The 15,115-nt window shown below is 35.6% G+C and overlaps 1 protein-coding gene across 4 annotated transcripts in view; it reads right to left on the reverse strand.

Moving 5' to 3' along the window:
* Positions 1-75: 75 nt before the first annotated feature.
* LOC126810258 (uncharacterized) overlaps positions 76-15,115 on the reverse strand; it is a 31,263-nt gene continuing 16,223 nt past the window's right edge. For 3 of the 4 annotated variants that reach the window (XM_050535276.2, XM_050535277.2, XM_050535278.2), the window contains exon 4: positions 76-6,909. In XM_050535276.2, the coding sequence (XP_050391233.1) occupies positions 6,601-6,909 (309 nt within the window). In that variant the 3' untranslated portion in view covers positions 76-6,600. The remainder of the gene's footprint in view (positions 6,910-15,115) is intronic. The other variant, XM_050535280.2, reaches the window with a different exon arrangement.

Below are 15,115 nucleotides of genomic sequence, written 5' to 3' on the forward strand. Positions count from 1 at the left end.
TATATTTGACCACTAGTGAAGAAAGAGAGAGAGATTAACTCCACCGACACAAACTAGGTCATTTTGGGACTAACATATGATCCAATTTTATTTTAATAATTCAGTTGCGCATAGGGGTCTTTAGCAGTGGGAGGAAACCGGAGTAGCCGGAGAAAACCCACGAGATTGGACAGGCGACCCTACTTTTTGTCACTACAACTGGGAAAACAAAACCACGCCAGTTGACTCAATGACAGACTGTATGATACAGTGTGAGAGAGAAATGGGGTTTAACGTCCACTCGACACAAACTAGGTCATTTCGGGACTAACATATGGTTTAATTTTATTTACATAATTCGCTTGCGTGTAGGGGTCTTTAGCAGTGGCAGGAAACCGGAGGACCCGGAGAAAACCCACGAGGTTGGACAGGCGACCCTACTCCTTGCCACGTACAACCACGGTAGCCATTCGACTATCCACCCCCACCCCCTCCCTATTGGCATAAGACTGACGGATAGGCCTTGATGAGCTCTGACGCTCAAACTAATAACGGTCATTTTAAATAGAATAATTTGGCTTCGTAACCATTTTATTGCGTATTTACATACAGATAAACTAAGCCTTCAGCCAATATTGGATTCAGTGTTACAACAAGAGTCTTACATTATACAAGGGGTTTCAATAACTACTAATTCATGCTAAAACCCACACTATGGTGACATCCTTGAGTAGAACAGATGTAAATTAAACATACATTATACAAAAACTAAATCTGCCTATTGCGGGTCTTTCTTTAGGCCTGAAATGTTATCTATATTATTAATTAGACATTAATTAAGTTATCCAGACAATAATCAACTCTCGATGCAAACGCTAGCTTGTGTTATTTAGCGGATTGGAATACATTTTTAGAAAAAAGATTAAATGTAAAAATGAATAATCGAGACTTTATTTTTTATTGTACCAACTTTATTAATGACAATCGAGGTTAGGCCTAAAATGAAAAAGCTAATATCTCGGTTTAGAGTGAAAGAATTTGACTGGAATTTTCAGCATATTCTATTTATATTATCTATTTAATAACTATTACAGGAAGAACAGCCAACTCTTTATCTAATCTCCATAATGTCGCTTTAACAATATTTAAAATACTCAACTATGCAACATGACACATTAATAATATAAATTGGAATTGTGGTAGCAATAAATGAGAGAAAAAAATTTAATTGCAGCAGATACATTTGGGTTATTTTTAATTTTTATTATAAAAGCTAATTTATATATTTTTTTGTGTTTATTTTTTGAAAGGAACAGTCCGCTTTTTATTTTATGATTATTAGAAAAAGATTAAGTTTCTTATTTAAGAGAAGGATTTCAAATTGTATGCAAGTAAGTCATTCATACATATTGATAAACTTTCTATACAATTTCCTGATCTATGTGGGGTGTGGCACCAGGCAGGGTAAGCCATTCATACATATTGAAATATTTTCTATACAATTTCCTGATCTATGTGGGGTGTGGCACTAGGCAGGGTAAGCTTACTTGTCCGGACACCTGTTACCACTGTTCGTCGTATATTTTGTACACAGTTGACAGTCCATTTCCTGTTAACGCTATTTTGCATATAGGCCGACCGTTTTTTTTTTTTAGGACTTTGAATTTTGTCTAATGGTTTGGATTGTTCGTACTTTATATCTCGCTATCGGCCATTATACCATACGTACAGGCTTATACATACAGATTTAGACTTTCAGTTTTCAGCATATTAATAATTTATACACCTAGAAAAATTTGCACTGTACAAAACAGTCTTTAGGAAATTTATAATTTATACGCCTAGCAAGTATCGTACTGTACAAAACCGTCTTCAGTAAATTTAGAATTTATACGCCTTGCAAATATCCTAGCAAATATCGTACTGTACAAAATACACTTTAGTAAATTTAGAATTTATACGCCTTGCAAATATCGTACTGTACAAAACCGTCCTCAGCAAATTTATAATTTATAGACCTAGTATAAGCCTAGCAAGTATCGTTCTGTACAAAACCGTCTTCAGCAAATTTAGAATTTATAGATTTAGTATAGGTCTAGCAAGTATCGTACTGTACAAAACCGTCTTCAGCAAATTTAGAATTTATAGACCTAGTATAGACCTAGCAAATATCGTACTGTACAAAACCTTCTTCAGTAAACTTAGAATTTATACGCCTTGCAAATATCGTACTGTACAAAACCGTCTTCAGCAAATTTAGAATTTATACGCCTTGCAAATATCGTAGTGTACAAAACAGTCTTCAGCAAATTTAGAATTTATAGGCCTAGCAAGTATCGTACTGCACAAAACAGTCTCCAGCAAATTTAGAATTTAGACCTAGCAAGTATTGTACTGTACAAAACCGTCTTCATGAAATTTAACTAGCAAGTATCGCACTATTCGAAACATTTAGACAATTAGATTTCAGCTAATTCATAATTATAGGCCTAGTAAGATCTGTACGAAACACTTAGACTTACAAATCAGATTTCAGCTAATTAATAATTATAGGCCTAGTAAGAACTGTACAAAACATTTAGACTTACAGATTTCAGCTAATTAATAATTATAGGCCTAGTAAGATCTGTACGAAACATTTAGACTTACAGATTTCAGCTAGTGTACTGTGAATGTATATAAATATTTACAATCTAGATTATATACAAAGGCTAAATCAATTGTTGCATTGGTTTACAAAATGGTAGAAAGACAAAATAACCTCATAAAATATCAGGGCTCTTGTCATCCACACCTACGTTTCGTCAAATATTTGTATAAATATAGGTTTGTGTCGTTTGTTTTATACACTGGTACACTTGCATTAGTGTAGGGATATTTGACATGAATGACAACTTTAATAACAATGTTCATTAACTGCGATATTTAGTGAATTTGAATACTGTTTGCGATGGATGACTTAACGTAAAAATGGATAATCAAGACTTTGTATATTATGGTATCAATGGTAGTAATGACAATCAAGACTAGCCTAGAATTAAATCACTAATATCTTGGTTCAGAGTAAAGCAATTTGACTGAGATTTTCAGCATATTCTGTTTTCATTATCTATTTTTGAACTATTATAGCGAGAACTGTTAGTTCTTTATCTAATCTCCCATAATGTAACTTTAAGTCAATGGCTGATCTGTGTCCAATTTACAGCAGAAACAAGAGCCCTGATAACACAACCATAATTCAGACAAGTTTAAAGAGACACTCATACATAAATCTTAATGATATAATTCTAAATATGTGACACAAAAACAAGATACGCACTCCAATCAGAGGGACATTATTAACATGTTATTTACGCACTCCAATCAGAGGGACATTTAAATGTTAATTACTCTCTCCAATCAGAGAGATATTAACATGTTATTTACGCACTCCAATCAGAGGGACATTTAAATGTTAATTACGCACTCAAATCAGAGTTACATTTAAATGTTAATTACGCACTCCAATCAGAGGGATATTTAAATGTTAATTACACACTCCAATCAGAGGGATATTTAAATGTAAATTACGCACTCCAATCAGAGGGACATTTAAATGTTAATTACGCTCTCCAATCAGAGAGATATTAACATGTTATTTACGCACTCCAATCAGAGGGACATTTAAATGTTAATTACGCACTCAAATCAGAGTTACATTTAAATGTTAATTACGCACTCCAATCAGAGGGATATTTAAATGTTAATTACGCACTCCAATCAGAGGGATATTTAAATGTAAATTACGCACTCCAATCAGAGGGATATTTAAATGTAAATTACGCACTCCAATCAGAGGGATATTTAAATGTAAATTACGCACTCCAATCAGAGGGATATTTAAATGCAAATTACGCACTCCAATCAGAGGGATATTCAAATGTTAATTACCTGTACACACTCCAATCCGAGGGACATTTCAATGCTAAGTATTAATAATAATGCGATAACCAACTGATTTACAGCAAATCTAAATCAAATTGTTCTAAATACATGACAGTAAAGGTACATATTTTTATGAACAATAAAATATGAAGTCATTTCAGACAAGTTACAAACAGCGTCTGGTGATACGAATATTATCACCAGGGGTACAATATACACAGAATCCATGCCTCAAATGTTTTTGCACAATCGATCTTTAGGCTGCATCATGATCAATTTGGTTTTTTATTCTTTAGAAACACCTGATAAACAATCTGATTCAAACACATATCCTATTTCGTTTCGGTTTTATAGTTCAAAATTTTGTTTTACTTGTCTTTACTACACTAGGATCTGGAATAGTTGTTATATAACCTGTGTTCTGGATGATCTAAGTGATTAGCTGTTACAGCGAGTTCTTGGCCTTTTTAACACGAAACTGTGGGTAAACCTCTAGAAACGTCAACGCTGATCGATTAATCAATGGCTGACGTCATAGGGTCAAAAGCCGCTCGTTTGATCCCTGACGTGAACTCCCGCTATAACTTGTTAGATCTTCATGTAGTGTAGGTCATCGAAAGTATAAAAAACGAAACGAAATTAAAGATCTATATTTTAATCAGATTGATCTGATACCTCCTATTTCATTAGCTCATACTTCCAAATTTTAAAGTTTTGAAATTTTTAAACATAATGTCGATTACACGACTCAAGTGAACTGAAAATAAAATTGATTTGGCCAAAGTAGTCAAAACAGAAATAAATGGAAAAGTTGTCATCGAATCCTAGAAAAAAAGAGAGAGATAAATGGAGTTTAACGCCCATTCGACACAAACTAGGTGATTTCGGGACTAACATATGGTTTAATTTTATTTTAATAATTAACTTACATTATGGGCGTTTAGAAGTGGGAGGAAATGAGAGGACCTAGAGAAAACCTATGAGGTTGGACAGGCGACCCTACTCCTGATCACGTACAAGCAGGGGAATCAAAACAACGTAAATCAAATACTGATTTTACAACTGAAATATACTGGATATGGACTTTTGACAACAATAATTTCATATTTTACAATTTGTTCTAGAACTATGGCGCCATGAGGAATTGACCCACTCATGCTTGGTGTGATCATAGGTCTACAATTTATTTCAATTGTTAATCTTTTAAAATGTAACATTAATTTAAACATAGTATTTTGTAATGGACAATAAAAGGGTTAGGAGGCTTTTCAATCTGATTCAAATACAGATCTATATTTCGTTTCGTTTTTTTATACTTTCGATGACCTACACTACATGAAGATCTGACCAGTTTTACTCGAAGGTCGTGTCAGGGGTCGTATGAGTGGCTTTTGACCCTATGACATCAGACATTGATTAATCAATCATCACTGGCGTTTCTAAGGGTTTACACGGCAAGAAGTCGCTGTAACAGACTGTTTCATTGGTTTATCCCTCACTTCAACCAAAACGCCGGTAATATAACAACTCTTCCAGATCCTAGTCTAGTGAAGACAAGTAAAACGAAATTTTGAAATATTAAAAACCAAACGAAATAGGATCTGTGTTTTAATCTGATTGGATTTCATTCTGAGGTTAATCAAATTCGATAAAAATATCCTTATACTGAAAACTATTTATTATCCAGTTCATTCTGTTTCGTTTCTACGCAATCTCAATTAAATATAACAGAATACTTTTAGTTAAACATGACAATTCTGTGTAGTATTTCGCTAAATCGGTACAATCATAGGTTCCACGTCGGCCGTATATATGCCGGTCGGGACCAAGGGCTATGAAGTGGAACAACTTTCTCTGTAAAATAATGACCTACTATACATTAATTAACTATAATGACGTATTATACATTAATTAACCATTGTAGAACGTACATGTATTCCATTAACGAAACAAATGCCATCACAAATTAAAGTTGACAAGAAGATTCTAATTATTTTAAGTCCATTAAATACTATTTCCTAATCTAAAAGAAATAATTGTAAAATCTTAAATTAAATTAACCCCTATATTTGGATTTACTTATTTCGTTTTCACAAAAAACCTTGTAATTTTGTTTTTTTTATTATCCACATCCGTCTAATGGTCACGGAATACCTACGATAAATTGTGGAATCAATTAAGTTCTATAAAATAATTGGTTTCACTTGCCTTTTAATAATCTACATCGGTCTAATAGAAACCTACGATAAACTGAAATCTTAAATTAAGTTCTCCCAAATAATTGGTTTCACTTGCCTTTTTATAATCTGCATCGGCCTAATGGAAACCTACCATAAACTGAAATCTTAAATTAAGTTCTCCCAAAAATGTGGTTTAACTCGTTCTTTTTATCTGCGTCTAACCGACACCTATGACAATAGTGAAAACTTAAATTAAGTTATCCGAAATATTTTGGATAACTTGTTCTTTTTATTTATAATCTACATCGGTCTAATGGAGATTTTAACTATCTCTCCATTCTAAAAAAAACTATCTAAATAAATATATGTATATATATATATATCATTACAAAATCTCAAAAAAATAAAAAGAAAATAAACATATTTTTGACTTTTTTAATATTACACTAAGGCAGAACTCCCAGCCAATAATTGATGGAATAAGATTTTGAGCACTAAAATATTTGGTTAAATTTTGTTAACCCAACAGTTTCTCAACTTGCTGTGCCAATCCGTGAAGCTGAAAATAAACGGCCTCATTTCTCAGTTCGCGTAATGTTTGTTTATTCCTAGGTAAAGCTTCGGCATTTAATCCTCCATCACGTAGAAAGTTTAAGATGTATCGAAAGTGTGTTCCATCACGGTCGATAAACACGGTACCGTCTGCCTCTGTTTTGATTGGATGGCGTCCACTGAACATGGCAGCTAGCATGGAATCCTGATCTCGAGTTAACGTCAACATCGACGTTGTGTAAACATGGCCTCCAACATCTAATTTTACTCGTCCCTGAAACATATTTTAAAATTTGTACTGTAAAAAGGGTAAAACATTATCTTTATACAAGTCAGTATATGTCGATAAATTCTTAGGGGATGCTAGATTGTCACTCCCGAATTGACAGAATTGCAATCAAGTGATACAGAATCTAGCCATGACACACAGTTCTGCCAGTCCCGACAGCTGAGGTGGTGTGAGTAAAATTGTGACGTATTTTAAGTAGCAAATATGTTTCAGCTGTCATGATTGGTTGATATATTTTTTTATGCAGTCGACATCACTCGATTGGCACTAGTTTTGGAATTGAGATAATTTAATTTCGGAACGTTCAGTCGAGTATCCCCTTAGAGAAGTGTCATTTGTACTTCCCAAATTTTCACCCAAGTAACAAAGTTGCATTTGCAGATCATAAGGTCCATCCGTGGTTTATTTTTAACAATCTATTTTTATGAGAAATGAAATGAAATGGGGTTTAACGTCCTACTGTCCTGCTATACGGGGCTAATGAAGACGGGCATACGCCATACAGTGTGCTATGTGGGAAATTTTGCCCGGACAGCGGCACTACGGCCTACTCTTATATCAAATTCCAACTGTCAAGGGATCTTTTACGTGCACGCCAATGTGTACACGGGACCGAACGACTAGACAGCTGTCCTTGTCAGGCCCTCCGTCCTGCATCACTTGACAATTTTTAAGATAAGTGTCACTAATACTTCGCCCAATTTGTACTTCCTGCAATTTTTCACCCAAGTGACCAAGTGGTGCTTGCTGATCATAAGGTCCAACAATGGGTCATGACATGGTTTATTTTCAACAATTGTCTGCGACGAGGTGTAAGGTCACATGCTAAACATTGTGGGTTTTTTTCAAGTCACACATACAGCAATCTGATTAAAATACAGATCTATATTTCGTTTTGATTTTTTTATATACTTTCTAAAATTCTATGGCTTCCACTACATACGACATACGAGCGATCTATGGCATCATATTTTTTGCTTAACCAATCAGCTTAGATTTGTTTTCTATTGCTGCGAATGTCAAACCGGCGTTTTGTCTGCTAGACAACAAGAACTCAACCTAAAACACCATTTCATCGGCTATTGCCATCAACATCAACCAGAACGTGGGATATTTACAACCTATTATGATATCGAATTCAAACTGCCAAGGGATCTTGAACATGCACACCAATGTGTACACGGGACCTCAGTTTCTCATCCCATTCGAACGACTATATGTTATTCCTTGCCTGGTCCTTTGTTCTGCACCACTAACAAGGGTGAACCAAGCCGGAAAGTCCTGATGAACTTTCTCAGCCCATGCAGGGACTGAACATATGACCTCTTATTCACTGAACCATTGCGGTGAGAAAGAAAGAGAAAGAAAGAGAGAGAGGGGTTTAACGTCCACTCGACACAAACTAGGTCATTTCGAGATTAACACATGGTTTAATTTCATTTCTATAATTCGCTTCCATATAGGGGTCTTTAGCAGTGGGAGTAAACCGGAGGACCCAGAGAAAACCCACGAGGATGAACCATTGCGGTTCACTTTAACTCCATCTTCAATAGAAGGCTTGATCTTGTTTTAATTCTGTACATCAAGCCCTTTCCCTAATACGCTGCATATTTCGCCACTAATTTCGATTGGGTTCTGACCTAGCTTGAGAGCCTTTCAGATTCCTTGATCATCACGAACACCAAGTCTCATGCTTTCCAGCTAAAATGTCAAGGTTTCTGTGGAGTTCGCCATGTTTGATTTGAGTGTGTTTGTGTCACAACCTCGAATTGGACACTACTGTTCACATGTCTGCAGTAAAGAGAGACATCGTAGCTATAAGTTCAGAAATTGCAGACCAGTCTAGCAATGTCTAGATCAGAGGTCACAGTGGAACAATTTCGAGATGCTTAATCAAAATATGCAGACATTTCAAAATTTTCTGTTTTGCCCTTTACATCTGCGTGACTTAGAGCCTCTCAAAATACTCAATAGAAGCAAATAAAATCGATTTTGAATAACCCTATTTCAAGCATCCTTATTCTATTGATACTGTATTTAGTCTAATGAAGACTGGAGGTTGATGGCATATTCATGTTTGACAGCAGTCATTTCAAGCTTTCTCTTCGAAAGGAAGTAAAGAGCAAACTATCGCTTCGAAAGTCATTATTTGATTGGCTGATCGAATGTAAACAGTTTATCGTGTTCTATCCAATCCGAAGTCTTGTATGAAATGTGCTTTAGTTTAATGCTTTCAGTACGGCAAAATAGGGGGTGTCTCAGAAATTTAATATGAAAAAAATGCAGGATCAAAGGGTCCTAACGATTTTATCCGAGTTGAGCAAAGATCCGCCTTATACGAATCCAACTTATGTGAGGTTTACTGTACATGTATATGTGTGCATGTTTGGATGCAAATGAATTGAAATGGATGCAAATGAACTGGGATAATGAAGACGGACATACGTCATACAGTGTGTTATAAGGGAAGTTTTGCCCAAACAGTGGCGCTAAGGCCTACTCTCATATCGGATTCAAACAGCGTAGGCCAACCTCGTGGGTTTTCTCCGGGTCCTCCGGTTTCCTCCCACAGCTAAAGACCCCTATGCGCAAGCGAATTATTGAAATAAAATTAAACCATATGTTAGTCCCGAAATGACCTACTTTGTGTCGAGTGGACGTTAAACCCCATTTCTCTCTCTCTCAAACTGCGTAGAAATCTTTTACGTGCATGTAAATGTGTACACAGGACCTCAGTTTTTCGTGCCATCCAAAACAACTAGACAGCTGTCCTTGTCAGGCCCTCTTTCCTGCACCATTGACAAGGGCGAAACCACGCTGGAAAATCACAATGAACATTCTCGACCAACACTGGGATTGAACCCATGAACTCCAGGCTAGCAGGGCCCAATGTCTTACTCACCTATTTGGATGAAAAGTTTTGAGTGCGTTCATCCCATTTACAAGAAATGTAGAGATGAGAAATGCCTTAACAAGTCCCTTATTGCCATTCACAAAGACAACCAAATGACAACGTTTTTCCTTCTATTTCTTGAGAAAAATTAGGTTGCCAGGCAACAAAACATACGTCCACAGCAGCTAAATCGTCCGGGCAGTCAACAAGAGTTGTCGCATATTTTTACTTTCTTTCGGTAATGAAAAATTTAAAATACACTAAAATCTGATTAAGAGTAAAAAATCTGTAAATAGGCGAACAGCCTTCCTGATTTCTCTCAGCTACTAGTTTTGTTCTTATTCGAACTCTTCAGGCTTAAATGAGGATGTGTGGTGGCCCTCTATATATAGTGTCGGTGGGCACCGGAGCACATGTGATGTCGCAGATGGACCGAAGTCGATCTTTGGCACCGGAGTCGATTATTCCGAAAAGTGTGCAAAGATATTCGGCTAAGAATTTGCCGTCATGATTATGTTTATTTGCATTGACTCAAGTCTCCTAACCCTTTTGATCTCTAAGTTTAAAGTTTCGTAAACTAACGAGGGCTTAAAAATAACTATTAGATTATGGGCGTGTGTGCACTAATTTTTTATTAGCTTATGCTACAACTCATTAAGTAATCATTAGAAAATCATTAACATCGTTTTTATAAAGTTCTGCCCCATGCTAACGTTTAGTATACGAACACTTAATATCATGGATTTAGCTGTTCAAGTTATCAAAATTCATTGAAAATCAATATACTTGTTTGTCTCAAGACCTTAAACTCTGTGTATCAATCTGAAGTCAATCGGATGATAACTTTAGCCTCTAGAGCGAAATGAAATGGGGTTTAACGTCCTACTAGCCTCTAGCGCATCCACAAGATATTTTGAAATGATCAAGGGCCATAAATCTGGCAGTAATTATCGGAAATTGCTGAAAATCAATAGGCCTCTTCATCGCATGACCGTAAACACTGTGTATAAATTTAAAGTCAATTGAATATTAACTTTGGCCTCTATAGCATCCACAAGATATTTTGAAGTGATCAAGGGCCATAACTCTTGCAGTAATTATCGGAAATCGCTGAAAATCAATAGGATTTTCGTCTCATGACTTTAAACACTGTGTACAAATTTAAAGTCCATCGGATATTAACTTTGGCCTCTAGAGCGTCCACAAGATTTTTTGAAGTTATCAAGGGCCATAACTCGGGCAGTAATTATCAGAAATCACTGAAAATCAATGGGCTTCTTCGTCTCCTGACCTTAAACACTATGTATAAATTTAAAGGCAATCGAATATTAACTTTGACCTCTAGAGCGTCCACAAGATATTTTGAAGTGATCAAGGGCCATAACTTTGGCAGTAATTATCAGAATTCGCTGAAAATCAATAGGCTTCTTCGTCTCATGACCTTACACACTGTGTATAAATTTAAAGTCAATCGGATATTAAACTTTAGCCTCTAGAGCGTCCAAAGCAATTGTGGATGCCAGACCGAAAGACGGACGGGGGCGATGACAATATACGACCACATTTCAATGTGGGCGTATAAAAATTTTAATTAGAGAGAATTTTTTCTTAGAATCCCATTGAATTAGTACTTTGAAAATGTGGGTCAAAATTATCATGAAGTTCTCAATTTTATGTCCAATCAGTCACAATTTAGTTTTATAGTTCGACCTCCCTTCACAAAGTAATGTCTCATCATTCTCCCACATTCTGACTCACAGAAACTAAATTCAGAAGGGTTTGAGACAGGTAATGAGAGGAAATATATCGCTAATTTATTCTAGTGGATACAAAACAAAGAAAACCAACCAATCACTACATCATTCAAATTGTGGGTGTTGTGTTGGTTGAGGCAGAGAGAGAGAGAGAAATGGGGTTTAACGTCCACTCGACACAAACTAGGTCATTTCGGGACTAACATATGGTTTAATTTTATTTACATAATTCGCTTGCGCGTAGGGGTCTTTAGCAGTGGGAGGAAACCGGAGGACCCAGAGAAAACGTACAACCAGGGATTCGAAACCACGCCAGTCGACTCAATGACAGACTTTATGATACAGCGCGCGCAGGCTAACCATTCAGCCATCCAACCCCCCTGGTTGAGGCAGAGTATGCATGAAGTTTGACACATATGGAAAGATCACATGGTTAATTATTTCAGGTAATACTACAAAACAATCGACCTGATTAAAATACAGATCTATATTTCGTTTCGTTTATTTTATACTTTCTAGGGCCTACACTACATAAAGATCTCACCAGTTATACTGGCAGATCGCGTCGGGGGTCATATGAGCAGGTTTTGACCCTATGATTAATCAATCAGCTTTGACGTTTCTAGGTGTTTACCCACAGTTCCGTGCAGAGAATGCCAAGAACTAACTCGGAGTAACAGACCGATTCATTGGCTAATTCCTGACATCAACTAGAACGCCGGTTACATAAGGACTCTTCCAGATCCTATTGTCAAGACAATTAAACAAAATTTTGAACTATAAAAAATGAAACGAAATAGGATCTGTTTTAATCAGATTGCAAAACCATTATTTGGTAGAAGTTTGGATAATTTGTAAAAACAGTAAAGAAATTAATCATTCTATTCTATCAGACTAGTATAACCGTGCAGGTTATAGTAGTTATATGTTATAATTTAAATCTTTAATATTTAAGATAATGTATTATCAATTTTAAAAGTCAAAGCCTTCAAATTGAATTTATTTAAACTCTCGGGACAATAACTTTTCTATTCCTTTAAAACATTAATTGTATGTGTGCTATTAAAAGGTGACTAGCCAAGGGTGAAATGTTTTGTAATCCTAATGACATGTTAATTTATTATAATCCCTTATTGTTTATAAAACTGTTATAGATAGAAAGTAACTGACAATATGGCCTGCCTGGTGAACATGCCAATCGTATGATTAATCTATTAATTGTTTTATTTACCATTGTTTTATTTCTTATATTGTACATTATTACATCAATGCTTATTTATGTCAACACTGGATCTAGCCAAGTGATTAGAAGTAATTCCATATAAATATGTGATTGTACTTGATACGTCAGTCATTTAGGTCTATCCGACTTAGTAGCATAAGGTACTAGTCGGTTATCCGCGGTCCTGTAAGTGTATGTAGATAATTGTTATTATAAGTTTCCAGTATTAAAGATTTGAAGAACCATTCCAGACTCTTGTAATATCTGACGGACCTCACGGTCACACCTCATCAAGAACAGAAACTGGACAAACATATCAACCCTTTCTGCAGTCCAATACTGCTTTAGCTATCCAAGGTAAATATTGGGATATAATTGTTATAGGACTAGATCATTAGGACTGCTTCATCTCCTCAAGAGCTCTTTTACAAAACGATATTACGAATGTGTCAACTAAAAAACAAGTCCCCCGCTGAAATGCCAAAATAAACAGATGTCGCATATTACTTAAAAGAGCTAAATCGCTAACATTTGGGACCTAGAAATTGACACAAGTGGGTCGCAACTCATATAATACTGTAATATGAATGTATATAAACTGATTTACATTCAATGGTTTCCGTTTTTACTCTAATTTCAAATCAGTTATGTTCCGCGAAATAAGCAAGCAGTCTCAATCGAATGCAAATTTCTAGCGCCTGGTTATTCCAGTCTACATACGCCGTTTGGTTTGGTGCAATATGTCTAGCCTCGTTCCTCGAGTCTCTTGCTAGAACTGGGGCTGAAACGCATTATGGTACACGATTCGTTTAACAATGGTAAAATGTTTATTTTGTCTTAAATATTGGATATCAGAAGCCAATCTTTTTCCAGTAAGATCACACCATCAATGTTGATTTAAATTGACAAATAATTTGTGTTGAAGATTTTGGATGATATTGAGTTAGAGACTTAGCTACTTTAATTGCACATTTATCTTTTTCAAAAGTGTTGAGTCATCAAATTGATTATCTATATGCTTAGTGTAAGTATAAAATGCTCACGATCAAGCTCAGTCAGGTTTTGAAGTACCTGGTAGTGAAATTTTACACTAAGTTTCATCAAGTTATCTTGTCCCAAAGAAGGAAAGTTATTGAGTCCCAAAAAATGTGACAGACGGACAAGACCATTTTAATAAGTCCCCTGCTTTCTTCGAAAAAAAAATAAAAAAAATACTCAACCAAATGATGACTTACATGTATACATTCGTCTAATTGTGTGTGTGGGGGGGGGGGGGGGGAGAGGGATCCATTTATACCCTAAAAATACTGGTATCTATTTTCAAAGAGGAAGAGAGAGATAAGAGTGGGGTTGGGGGGTAAGCTTCACTCCACACAAACTAAGACATTTTGGCGAATAACATAGTTTTTATTTCCTTTATTTCATAACTTTGGTTTTATTACTTCAATCTAGACCAAGAGGAGACAACCAGAGGACCCAAATAATCACTAGGAGATTAAATTTTGGAAGAGAGCATGTCAAATACAGCCTCATCATTATTACGCAGGAAGCTATAAGAGAGAGAGAAATGGGGTTTTAACGTCTGCTCGACACAAACTAGGTCATTTTGGGACAAACACATAGTGCAACTTTATTTCAATAAATCGCTTGCGCGTAGGGGTCTTTAGCAGTGGAAGGAAACTGGAGGACCCAGAGAAAACCCACGTGGTTGGACAGGCGACCCTACTCCTTGTCACATACAACGTACAATCAGGGATTCGAAACCCTGACTCAAAGACAGACCTTATGATAGAGCACGCACATGCTAACCATTCGGTCATCCAATCCCTAGCAGGAAGCTATAGCAGTAGAGGACTGGTGGGAAGCTGAGACGATAAAAAAACATCATACATGTAATTACAAAGATCTGAAACAGGGTGAAGAAAAAGAAAAAAATTCTGTGTATTTTTTCATTCAATTCGTAATTAAAAAACACATATAAAGTTGCAGTCTCTAAGAATATTAAAGAATCAAAATACCTCTGACGAAAAAAAAAAAAAAAAAAAAAAATCTAAAAACTTGACTTTCGGTTATTCAAGCTTTTCACAAACCATAAACTTTAGCCGCATTCTTATCGCAAAACTTACCAAAGGCACAAATAGGCTAAAAAAAGCATTTGTTCTCAAACAATAAGCTTACTCATTTTTTTTTCTTCGTGAATTTATTGTAATTTTAATGGTTTAAGAGACTGTGACTTTTACATTAACTAAATAATTCGCACTTAAAGGAACATTTTGTTGTCTTAGAATTAATTTCAATATGCTAAATCATTTCTATGTGAAC

Source organism: Patella vulgata, chromosome 2, assembly GCF_932274485.2.
Source record: "Patella vulgata chromosome 2, xgPatVulg1.2, whole genome shotgun sequence".
NCBI lineage: Eukaryota > Metazoa > Mollusca > Gastropoda > Patellidae > Patella > Patella vulgata.